Below are 13,717 nucleotides of genomic sequence, written 5' to 3'. Positions count from 1 at the left end.
CACAAGAAGTCCGCCGAAATTCGTTCGCCGTGCAGCTCACAGGCCAACACGCCCCAGATGTTCGTCTGGCGCGTGTTGCGTCAAGATTTACACATGAGACCATACAAAATTCTGTCTGTAGAAAAAATCTACATAACTTAAATCTAAATTCAGCACATTAATCTGTCAAAATAGTAAATAATTAATATTAATCAATAATGCAAAAAATAGTTTATCCAAGCTCTTCGTGAAGGTGACAAACAACAACGTGTGGAGTTCTGTAACCTCTTTCTTGCAAAGTGGAGCATGACAGGTCGACCGTCATAATATGAGAATATTGGATACGGAACGACCACATGAATTTGTACAATATGAAACGGACTCTCCAAAATTTAATGTGCTTTGTGCAGTGTCACAGGAAAAGGTGTATGGCCCATTTTTCTTTGCCGAGAACACTGTTACATGAAGCAGATATCTCGATATGCTTGAGACTTTCTTTTCCCACGGTTGGAGACTGATTCGAACGATTTCATTTACTAACAGGATGGGACACCGCCACACTGGCATCTGAAAGTGCTGGAATTTTTAAATCAAAGTATTACTGAACGATGGATAGGTCGCACTGGGCCAAATGGTTCGGCCTTACCAATACTAGTCTCCAAGGTCACCAGACCTGACTGTATATGGTTATTTCTTGGGGGGCTTTGTAAAAGACTCTGTTTTTGTGCCTCCGTTACCTACAACAATGAATGAACTGAGACATCGCATAACAGCAGCTTTGGAAGCTGTAACTCAAAAAATGCTCGCTGCAGCGTTGGAGCAATTTGAATACCACATTGACATATGCCGTGCATCTCAAGGAGGGCATATTAAAAACCTATGAGAAAGTATGTAAAAAAGCTTTTGAGTTCCCGTTCATCAAAAAAAAATTCATTGTATATGTTTTTTAGTTTCAGAAATAAAGACGTGCCAAATCGGATGATTCTCTTTGATACACCCTATACATTGGACTCTAAAAGTCTACTCATATGTACATGCGCACTCCAACACAATTTAGCAAAAATGATACGAACTAGTCTAAAATCCAATACAATGAAGATTTTTTGTGGCATGTAAATACAGAAGAATGACTGGAAATATACTGTATATAAGTATAATGGAAATGGAAATGGAGAAATTAAAAATGTAGGCAGTCGACATCGAAGAACGGTCTTTCAGAACAGGAATATAGATGTGTGTGTAAGAGGTAGCAGTGAAAATCTGCGATAATAGTATTGTCTTTCTTGGGAAATCTGGGAAACTTGAAGTAGAAACGGTGAATAAAATCGACATTATTTTAGGCATTATTATATAGTCAGAGCTGTGATAAATGGGACGATGAGAATCTGTAACAAGAATAGTCATAACATTATTGTTGGAATTAACAGGCTGTGGCAAAAAAAAAAACTGAGATAGTGCGTGGATGTATGTAGGCAGGTAACTACATTCATTATGATGGATGAGACAATGACGACATAAAGAATACTCCTGTACAATGTACAGAGTCATTTGGTGTCTAATGTCGCCCAGCACATGAAAAGTACTCTAATGTCGAAAAACTGTAAAGGATACCCAAGATTTCAATAAGTGTTTCAAATTAGTAAGCGAGTTATATATCTATAGCTGGAGTCAACAGGTGAAAAGTTTTTCACAATATCTTGCTCACTGGTGTTGTGCTATTCGTGTGAGCTCCTGATGTCTTTCTTCCTGTAGCTGTGATTTCTATACTGTTATTGTTTGATTCACTTGTGGTTTTCAACCTTGGTCTTCCCACTGTCAAATATCCGCTTTCGTATACTCACAACCCCAGCTACCTTCTCTGTCTCTCTCTCTCTCTCTGTCTCTCTCACTCCAGATCTACATCCATTTTTATTCTCTGGTTCATACTTGCTAATGTTTAAAATAAGACGCAACTGATTTCTACTCCTGCAAGCACAATACGATATATGTCACTGCATGTATGAAAGTGGTTTATGGTTTCCAAAAATACACCCTATGTCAGACTAGCTTTCTCTAGACAGATATGCTGAATCAAACTTTCTCGATCATACTCCTTTATTTTTCAAGACCGTAACTAGTAATTAGTAATTCTGAGAATGCCTCTTTCCGCTCATAAGTGTTAATCTATGCAGTAATACAGTATTTTGTTTCTATGTTATTCACTGTCTTCTTCTTTTTAGTTATACATTTCGTTGTTATAGCCATGACTGTACGTAAATACAACAGGAAGCGCTACCCGTACACATGATGTTTGTCTACATTATGTTTGTGTCTCAAAAAATCACAAACACAAATCTCTAGTTAATTAAAGTCTTAGACGTTTTCCCAATTCCCCTCCTCTTTCTTCGTTTTCTGTTTAACCTAATCTTTCCTCTTTTCAGTGCTTTGTTTTTGGTCAACCCATTATTTATTCCTCATTACCATTTCGCTTTTCCCAATTTTTCTTGTTATTCCGTGTCGTAGGTTCCGATTTTCCATTACTTTGATTCTTAAATATTACTAACACACTCTTGTGTATTCCCATTGTCGTTGAAAAGACGTATGTGCGTCTACGCCGTAAAATACGAGGAGAATGTTCCTGCACGTTTTCGGAAAGGAACTGGAGGTCATTATGTAGTCCTTAGCATAAAACAAATAGTTTTGCGCGCGCCAAAGAAGACGTATCCACGAATGTTGAACACAAAAATTCATAAAAAATAGTAATGTTATTACAGAGGCAGAGTGAAACCCACTACTAGCATTATTATTAGTAACAAATTGTACCGAATAAACAATGTCGACAGTAAATGTCCTTAGCTAGGAAATTTAGCAGCTACTTACTATCGGTGATTCAAATATTAAATTTTAGACGATATTTTTTAAAGAATGAGATATGTTCACTGAACTGATAGTTTATTTATTTATTTATGTAGTTAGTTAGTATAATGTTCGTAATAATGTATAAAGAGTCTTTTACATTCACATGACAAATTAATTTGTAAGTATGGTTACACCCTGAACATTTGTAAGTTTTTTGTTATTATTAAATATACAGATGTCAGTTAGTTGTTCCTACCTACCACTTTTTACACTTTACTACATAATTTCTTTCACGGAATAGAATGAATTGTTAACTTTTTCAGTCTGTCTTCAAAATTTATTTTGCTGTCTGACCGACATTTCATACCACTGGATAAGTGATTAACCGGTTTTGTTACAACATTGTGCACCCTTTTTGTGTAATGATAAACTTAATGTCTTGTAATGAATGTCATTTTTCCTTCTGGTATAGTAATTACGTACATCTTTGTTCCTTCTGAGGTGTAGGGGATTATTTACAACAAAGTTCATGAAGAAATGTTCTCCACCTCTTCATACATGTCCTAGTGTGAATATTTTTACGTACTTGTCATACATAATATTCTGCAACACGCTTTCCTCGCTCCTGTTTTTATCTCCTCCTACAACTTTTCGCACTCATTGATCTTTCCAGTGTCAGGTTAACGATTCCTGGATGTCACTGCAGATCTCTCATTAATGTATATGTCCTGCTAAGGACCCTTCACAGATTTATTTTAGTTCCTTCTTTTAAGCATCTCTTGCCTATGTTCCTATCTGTCAAATTATTCTTTGACAGTCTTTTGCAAAACCATTTTGGAATGCTTTGTTTCCTTGCCTCTCTAATTTTCACGTTACGCGATTCGCCTTCATGATGTTTCAGGAACATCTCCTTCAAGCCCACGCTAAAATTTAAAATCGGTAGATCTCTTTAACTGGATAAAGCTTGAATCACTCTACTTCTGCTGTTTTCCCTACCTGGAAATCGAGTTTCTTAACAGGATTTTAATTCATCTTCTGCTACTGTCTCTTCCCAGTTCTTACCAACTCGACATATAAGTCCTATTTGTGTGTCATTTACACAGCGGATGACTTCCCGTCAGTTACTATGAACTGCGACCTTTACGACAGAAAACCGCGAATCCAGTCAGATAGCTGAGCCGATACTCCAAGAGGACGCAATCTGATTTGAAGCCTCTTGCGAGAAACGGAGCCAAAACCTCTTTGTAACTCTAGAAGTGTGAAATAAACCTGAGATCCGCTGTCGATATCACTCATTTGATGTTTTACCGGATTCCTGATACCCATGTTACACTCCTGAAATGGTCGTACGGGAAAATCTCCACTTCATCGCTACCTCGGAGATGCTGTGTCCCATCGCTCGTGAGCCGACTGTAGCACCACGTTCAGACTCACTTAAATCTTGATAACCTGCCAGCGCAGCAGCAGTAACCCATCAAACAACTGCGCGAGATACATGTTGTCTTATATTGGCATTGCCGACCGCAGCGCCGTATTCTGCCTGTTTACAAATCTCTGTATTAGAGTACGCATGCCTATACCAGTTTCTTTGGCGCTTCGGTGTAAAATTCAGTGAGACAAGAGTTTTGGAAAGGACATCGTATTATCATGCTCGCATGTATGGAGAAGTAATAGAAATTATTGAACATCATGACAGTTTCAACAGAAAAGAAGAAAATTTTAAATGAGATAAAATATGGATGTCGATTTCGCGCCACAATCGATTATTTTTAATCGAGAATTATGAAGCCATACAAAGACAGTCATATAGTCAATATAAATGCAAGAACCCTTAAGCTTTAATGGCGGTACCCATTTTACCTCGGAAGATGTCTCCCGCAGTTGGAGATGAAAAGTTAGGAAGCAGAAGAGGTTGGAAAAAATCGGCTGACCAGTTGCAAATCATTGTTTGTTGTCCCTTCACCACGGTTTCGATATTTGTAAAAATATCTTCTTCAGATGTTATGTAATAAGGCCACTACTTCTGAAGAACAAATTTTTAAAAATATGCCGGTCAGGAGCTAATTTTTCTACCTCTTATGCTCCCCAACTTTTTAACTGAGGGAGACATCTTCCGAGGTAAAATGGGTACTGTCATTAAGGCTTAAGGGCTCTTGCACTTAAATCGACTCTATGACTACGTTTTCATGGCGTCATCATTCTCGATTTAAAAAAATCGATTGTGGCGCAAAATCGACATCCATATTTTATCTAATTACAAATTTTCTTCTTTTCTGTTACAACTGTCATGGTATTGAATAATTTATATTACTTCTCCATACATGTGAGCTTGATAATACGATGTCCTTTCGCTGTAGTCATGGACTGTGCGGCTGGTCCTGGTGGAGGTTCGAGTCCTCCCTCGAGCATGGGTGTGTCTGTTTCTCCTTAGGATAATTTAGGCTATGTAGTGTATAAGCTTAGGGACTGATGACCGTAGCAGTTAAGTCCCATAAGATTTCACATACACACAATGTCCTTTAAAAAAGTCTCGCCTCACTGAATTTTACACTGAAGCGTCAAAAAAACTGGTATAGGCATGCGTAAGCAAATACAGAGATTTATAAAGATGCAGAATACGGCGCTGCGGTCGGCAATGCCTCAGTTGTTAGATCGGTTACTGCTGCTTCACTGGCAGATTATCAAGATTTAAGTGAGTCTGAACGTTGTGCTATAGTCGGCGCACGAGCGATGGGACACAGTATCTCCGAGGTAGCGATGAAGTGGAGGTTTCCTGTACGACCATTTCACGATTGTACTGTGAATATCACGAATCTACATCTACATCTATACTCCGCGAGCCACCTTACGGTGTGTGGCGGAGGGTACTTATTGTACCACTATCTGATCCCCCCTTCCCTGTTCCATTCACGAATTGTGCGTGGGAAGAACGACTGCTTGTAAGTCTCCGTATTTGCTCTAATTTCTCGGATCTTTTCGTTGTGATCATTACGCGAGATATATGTGGGCGGTAGTAATATGTTGCCCATCTCTTCCCGGAATGTGCTCTCTCGTAATTTCGATAATAAACCTCTCCGTATTGCGTAACGCCTTTCTTGGAGTGTCCGCCACTGGAGCTTGTTCAGCATCTCCGTAACGCTCTCGCGCTGACTAAATGTCCCCATGACGAATCGCGCTGCTTTTCGCTGGATCATGTCTATCTCTTCTATTAATCCAACCTGGTAAGGGTCCCATACTGATGAGCAATACTCAAGAATCGGACGAACAAGCGTTTTGTAAGCTACTTCTTTCGTCGATGAGTCACATTTTCTTAGAATTCTTCCTATGAATCTCAACCTGGCGCCTGCTTTTCCCACTATTTGTTTTATGTGATCATTCCACTTCAGATCGCTCCGGATAGTAACTCCTAAGTATTTTACGGTCGTTACCGCTTCCAATGATTTACCACCTATGGCATAATCGTACTGGAATGGATTTCTGCCCCTATGTATGCGCATTATATTACATTTATCTACGTTTAGGGAAAGCTGCCAGCTGTCGCACCATGCATTAATCCTCTGCAGGTCTTCCTGGAGTACGTACGAGTCTTCTGATGTTGCTACTTTCTTGTAGACAACCGTGTCATCTGCAAATAGCCTCACGGAGCTACCGATGTTGTCAACTAAGTCATTTATGTATATTGTAAACAATAAAGGTCCTATCACGCTTCCTTGCGGTACTCCCGAAATTACCTCTACATCTGCAGATTTTGAACCGTTAAGAATGACATGTTGTGTTCTTTCTTCTAGGAAATCCTGAATCCAATCACAAACCTGGTCCAATATTCCGTAAGCTCGTATTTTTTTCACTAAACGTAAGTGCGGAACCGTATCAAATGCCTTCCTGAAGTCCAGGAATACGGCATCAATCTGCTCGCCAGTGTCTACGGCACTGTGAATTTCTTGGACAAATAGGGCGAGCTGAGTTTCACATGATCTCTGTTTGCGGAATCCATGTTGGTTATGATGAAGGAGATTTGTATTATCTAAGAACGTCATAATACGAGAACACAAAACATGTTCCATTATTCTACAACAGATTGACGTAAGCGAAATAGGCCTATAATTATTCGCATCTGATTTATGACTCTTCTTGAAAATGGGAACGACCTGCGCTTTCTTCCAGTCGCTAGGTACTTTACGTTCTTCCAGCGATCTACGATAAATTGCTGATAGAAAGGGGGCAAGTTCTTTAGCATAATCACTGTAGAATCTTAAGGGTATCTCGTCTGGTCCGGATGCTTTTCCGCTACTAAGTGATAGCAGTTGTTTTTCAATTCCGATATCGTTTATTTCAATATTTTCCATTTTGGCGTCCGTGCGACGGCTGAAGTCAGGAACCGGTAAAACATCAAATCTCTGACATCTTCAGATTTACACAGTTGCTGTTTCGCAGCCATGTATAAGATTTTCAGTTAGGCTGCAGTTTTGTTGATCGTCCCGGCCTCTCAGCCTGGAAGTTTTAACTAAAGAATTGATATCTTTTCTTTTCGAGTCACCCGGTGCATTATAGGTGTGATGTGGCCAAATGCTGATCCACCGTACGTGACGTTCTGTTTGCAGTGAAGCCAGGAGACAACACGATCGTGCGGAAGTCGCGGGAGATGCTGAGCGTGTCCGGCGACCCTTCGGGCTTCCGGGAGCTGTACCAGCGCGTGGAGGCGGCGCTCGGCGGCGGCGAGCGGCTGGCGGCGCTCGAGGAGCGGCTGCGCCTCGACGGCTACCCGAACCGCCTGCTGCTGCCGCGGGGGCGGCCCTCCGGCCTGCCGCTCGACTTCTTCGTCGTCCTCACCGACACCCGCGAACCCGCGTGGCCCGGACAGGTCTTCAGCGACGGCCGCGACCCCTTCTTCCCCTTCGACAGGAGGGTCCCCTTCTGGGAGCTCAAGACCGTCCCCAATGCGCACTTCGAGCCCGTCACCGTAATCCACCGCCCCACCAAGGACGGCAAGAGCTCAGAGAAGTAGGGCCGACACCGGTACATCCCGAAATTATTCGAGGCACCCATTCTACGTACAGCACAGCAACCCTCTCGAGTAAGTACTCGAGAGGGTTGCAGTATCCCACGTTGTGCTCCAATGCCATACCCAGAGGGAGTTTTCCAAGTACTGATCAAAACACGAATCACTAACGAAACTCAACACAGTCGACATTTAGCTCCTTCAAACAGCCTGTGAAAGAAGTAAAGCAGTCTTTCGAATATTCGATACAGCAATTTATTCACAAAATTTTTAATCCTTCACGCGCGGCGGTTGTTCAGCACAGTTGACTAGTGCACCGTTGTCGCTCTGACCCCACACTTCACTTGGCCGAGCTGTGGCCGGCACTGTTTACGTAAACTGTTTTGCGCAGTTCAGTTTCAACCCCTCCCGAAACAAAGTTTAGCAGTGATGGGGTCCACAACCGAGCGTACTGGCAAGCTGGATTAAAACATTATTTTACTATCCAATCCCTGTACGTAAAGTCTTTACCGAGTAAAGTTTCTCACATTGTAACTTCTGTCGCAACTCATAATCATAATACAAAGAAGTTTGTTATTATCTTCTTTACATTTTAAATGGAATTTACAGTATTCATACTGTTACCGACTCATTGACATTCATTCACTGTATTTGATTGAAGAGAAATTTTATATACCTATTTTTTATAATACCTGAAAAATAAACAATATTCTGTGTCTCAGTGTTTCTTATTTTCATTATGTTCTCTCTTGGGAATAATAATTAAGGTACTGCTTTCGGTACACAACTAAAGCGATTGCACGACGTAAAGGATCCACAGAGACAAATAGCGGCCAGTATCTCAGCTTCATACGCAATGACCTAGTGTTGTTTCTCTTTGTGCTTACAAAGACTCAACACGAGTAATTCAGAGTGTCAACAATATTAAAATAAAAATAAAAAAATCCTGCTCTACTTAAAACTATGTAGCTCCTATTTAGCTGCTAAAACTTCCTTCATGTTTGTAAAAGAGGCTGATAACTGTCAAAGGATCATAGCTGAGTGCAAGATACAAAACTGGACACATTTTTACAATAATCATTATATTCATCGTCCTACAAATAGTAGAAATAATAATAATATCACTGCAGGTAATCAGATAACCAGAAGGCAAACTGTGTAGTAAGATATTACATTACTTAATAATGTGGAAGGAGTCACCATCATCATTGGCGCAATCCCGCTGTGAGCCTTGGCCTTCTGTAGAAGGTTATTCCATTCTTTCCTGTTTAGTGCTGAAGTCCTCCAATTTTGAGTTACAATTTTTCTTATCTCCTCTCTGACATCACCCTCCCATCTTAGCTTTGCTCTCCATACTCCTCTGATTCCTTCAACCAATGTACTGAATATCTTCTTAATCTTCCTACCCATTCCCGCCTTATAATGTTAATTTGCCCGACAATGTCTGATTCAGTATATGGATTACATTGTCCATAGTTGAATCTCCTCCTCCAGGTACATTTTCTTCCATTGGTTAAATAACGTGTCTCACGATCTTTCCTTCAAGTTTTCCCTGTTGCCTTTCATAAAACTTTGTTAATGTCCATGTTGTAGCATCATCTGGTAGCACTTTATACATTATAACTTCAGTTTTCCTGAACAGCAACTTAGATTTAAAATATTTTCTGAGGGTGTGGTTACACTTGTTGGCGGACAATATTCGTTTTCGAATTTCAAAGCTGATACTGTTCTTACTTCTGATCCATGGTAAGTGAAACTAAGCACGACTTCAAATTTATATTAACCAGTTTCTATGGATGAGGGCTCATTTGTATAATTTTTTTTATTTACAGGTATGTACTAAGGGTTCTCTTCATTTATCTGTAGATTCATGTTTCTAGCAGCTCTTTCAAGACTTGTATAGGCATTGTCCATTGCTCTTAGCGTTCTTGCAATTATATTAATATCATCTGCATATACCACCACGTGAATCGATTTATACAGGATAGTCCCTCTTTTACTGGTGACCACATCTCTTATAACATTTTCCACGGCTGAATTAAACAGAAGACAGAACAATGCGTCTGTCTTACTCCATTTTTTGTTATCACAGCATCTGATAACATGTTCCGTATTTTAATTTGCCTCCACGCGTTTCCCACAGTAGCTTTCACTAACGCAATTAGTTTATTAGGAATGTCTAGCTCTTCCATTTCTGTATACAGCTCCCATCTGTCAGCATCGTCGTAGGCTGATCCGAAGTCTACAAAGAGGTGATTTGTGTCAATCCCAAATTCTTTGCATTTTTCTAGTAGTTGCCGAATTGTGAAAATCTGATCAACGGTAGATCTTCCCTCACGAAATCCTCATTGATAGTCACCAACAGCATTTTCAACAAAGGGTGTAAGCCTATTAAAAAGGATGTTGGAGAATATTTTATGTTCTGTAGGTAGACCTAATATGCAATCTCCCCTGTAGTTAGAGCACACCACAATATCGCCTTTCTTCTGTACTGGGCATATGAAACCTGCGTTCCAATCATCAGTGATACTTTCATCTATCCAAATCTTGACTATAAGCTTGTGGAAATGTTTGAAAATTCCTTTCACGCTCTTTTAATTAGTTCTGTTTGTATTACATCCATTCCTGGGGTCCTAGTACTCTTCAGCTTCTTGACGGCAGCCTCTGGTTTCTCTGTATCCGAGTTACTTGTATTTATAGAGGGTAAGGTTCCTTAGTTCTCAGCTGTACCATCATTCAGCAGTTCATCAAAGTGATGAGCCCATCTTCTACATATTGCTTCATCATTACTCAAAATTGAACCATCTGTATTTCGACATACATTCATCCTTGGCTGGAAATACTTCCAACTCTTATTTCACCTGTGATAAAAAGTTCTTACTTCGTTCATCCGTTTCATTGTTCCACTTCTTCCAGTGTTTTCCTTTCAAGCACTCTCTTTTTATTTTTGAGCAGACCTTTCTTTCTGTTCCTACTCTTCTATAATCTTCTATAGATCTCTGGGTATGGTTTACTAGACGCATTATGGTGTAGGCCTCATTTATAATTCCTCTTACTAGTGCACACTCTTCCACAAACCAGTCATTGTGAACGGTCCGATCCACTTTTTCTAGACCTTCATCAGCAGCTTTTGTAAGGGTGTGGTTTAGGTTCTTCCATTCTTCCTCATTACTATCAGTGTCAGTGTTCCAGATCTTCCTTGAGTAAGTCAGAGAATCTTTGAGCAGACTCGGAGTTCTTGACCTTATCAATATGGAATTTCCTTGCACGAAATCCACGTACCTTCCTTGGATTACATATTTGACTTCTGATATATTCGACATCTGGCTGTTGCTGTTACAAGGTAATGGTCAGAGTCAACATCAGAACGACTGTAACTTCTTACAGAAATTAAATTGGACAGATGTCTTGGATCTATTAGAAGATGGTAAGTTTGATTAAAAGTATTCACATATGAAGATTTCTATATGATTTATGTATATCATTGTGTGTAAAAAGTTGTACTGCCCACTACCATATTTCTTGAAGAAGCAAAACTGATAAGTCTAATCCCATTGTCATATGAGTCATCATGTAGGCTGTATTTTCCAATACAAGACTGATATTCAACTGTAAGAAACTATCAGCCTCAATTGCGGTAACGAAACCAACCTTTACCTAGGTTTCAGCCCAAATAATTGAGCCTTCTTCAGAAGATATACCTTCTGAAGAAGGCTCGATTATTTGGGCTGAAACCTAGGTAAAGGTTGGTTTCATTACCGCAATCTTACATATTACATTATCACGATTGCTGACTGGGCTGTAGTGTTGAAAGTACTGATATTCATCTTCTTTTCCTATTTCAGCATTCATATCTCGAAAAATTATCTTGAAATGAGTGCCAATACCTTTTTTGACTATGTTTATAGCTACCTTGTTACAGTCTGTTATGAGGGCCTACAGGCCCCTACTGTTTATTTCAGTTATTTATAACATTATAGCCTGTTATCTATAATTCAAAATACAAGCTGTTTTCATTCTAACGCAAATTATTACTACCAATTAATCTACATATCGGCAACTAGTGGTGTATTATATGTGGGGCGATCAAAAATCTTGCGTTCTATGGCCGCACAGGCCAGAATCGATATACCGATCAGGCAAGATCGCTGTGACCACTGGGGGAATCATATCACCGACGCACCAAGTTGAAAATAAGCCTCTGGTAAAAAGCGTATCCTGCTGAGTGAAGAAGTCCGTAACTGTCTGTTGCACATCCTCGTCCGACAGGAATCATCGACCATTCAAGGTCTTCTCTAAGGGACGGATGGCGCGATAATCGCCTGGGGAGAGATCAGTACCGTAAGGCGTGTACTCGAGTGCCTCCCACTTGACTTTGCGTACCTTCTGCGCTACGACATTCGCCGAGAGCGCGCGCGCGATACCACGAAGCAGCAGTTCCCCTTATCATGCACCATTCCGCGACGGTGATCTTCGACAGACAGACATGCTGCTCCATACAATTTCTTCATTCTCCTATGGATGCCTACCAGTGTTTGTCCTTCGGCGGTCAAGAAAAGAGTAACAGCACATTGGTCCTGTTTGGAAGCATCTGGTAATAACGTCGCCGTAGTTCACATTTCTGCGTTTACCGCACGCACGCCGGAAAGACGCGAGTACCACACTAATCCCTTGCCTACATGTCGGTGCTCACATACCCGCATCGTAGTCGCGCTATGCTGCATGTACACTGCAGCAATGCCCTCAGACTGAAACTTTCTGATCGCCTCTTATACATTATTAGAACCAATACAATACTACTTCCTACAATATGGCACCCAACTATGTACGCTTCACTGAAGTTGTTTTCGTATTTTAAAGTGAAACAGTGTACGTTAGAATCATATAGCACTGAGTTCTATCATTAGCCACAGTAGTGAGAGTATTTGAAAGTGCTATAAGAATTCCGAGATCTTTGAGATGCGTCTGGAAGACATATTGCTCCTTTATTTAGACCAAAAAACCGTGTCACTTTTGCAAAATAAATAATATATCCACTTTCCTTGCGGTATTCCCAGGATATTCCGTTGGACGCTAATTATTGTAAGTGTAAACAATTAATTAGCTTCGTACTTCTACAAATCAACATATTTATAGACACATATAAGCGAAAATGTGCTGATTTAAGGTTTGTTAGTTAAATGGCAGTGGATGACTAGTCAGCTGAAGAACAGCATTTTTATGTTTGTGGTTCCATTTAGTGCATGGTATTTAATAAGTATCAGTAACCTGTACCAGTAGGTCAATTTCATGATGTGAGGGAGGTGACGCAGTGGTTATCAGGCTGGTCTCCCAGTCGAGAGGATAATGTCCACATTCTGATCTGGCCATCCAATGTAAGGTTTTTCCTGATATTTCTGACTCGACGGAAAGGAATGTCGAGATGGCTCCTATGAGAAATACAAGAACTTGTGTTCTGTTTGTAATGAGCTTCCCGTGGATCAGACGTTGAATCCCAGTTTTCTTTCTTTCACCCATATGTAATAATACAAAATGTTTTTTTTTTCAAATCTTAGCAGCACGACATGCAGTCTCAACTGAATATCTTGGACTAATGTGTCATATTTTTCTTAATTCTGATTACGACAAAAGAAGAGAGGAGGAAAAATATTTTTACTGGCGTTATCTGTACTGTCACAAAGCAACAAGTGGATACAGTCTGAATATATTTATGTAAATGCGCAGGCTTTCGTGGACGTTGTCACTGAAGTTAAAATCTTCTGGGTTCAATAACCGACATTTCGAACTCTCTCCTGGGATCTTCTTCAGGATCGTCCGGTGTCCATTACTTCTAGAACACTACACAACGTTGATTATATTTTAGAGGAAATATGACGCGGCCTAATGGCCCAGAAGATTTTA

General features: G+C 40.2%; 1 protein-coding gene across 1 annotated transcript in view; it reads left to right on the top strand.

Annotated features, from left to right (window-relative positions):
• The window catches only part of LOC126161403 (allergen Cr-PI-like), a 117,817-nt gene extending 109,283 nt beyond the window's left edge, over positions 1-8,534 (top strand). Inside the window, exon 10 of the mRNA XM_049917181.1 lies at positions 7,419-8,534. Coding sequence (XP_049773138.1) covers positions 7,419-7,822 — 404 coding nt within the window. The 3' untranslated portion in view covers positions 7,823-8,534. The remainder of the gene's footprint in view (positions 1-7,418) is intronic.
• The last annotated feature ends 5,183 nt before the right edge of the window (positions 8,535-13,717 follow it).

This window comes from Schistocerca cancellata, chromosome 2 (assembly GCF_023864275.1).
Source record: "Schistocerca cancellata isolate TAMUIC-IGC-003103 chromosome 2, iqSchCanc2.1, whole genome shotgun sequence".
NCBI classification, from domain to species: Eukaryota; Metazoa; Arthropoda; class Insecta; order Orthoptera; family Acrididae; genus Schistocerca; species Schistocerca cancellata.
This window is presented reverse-complemented; position numbering and strand designations above follow the sequence as displayed.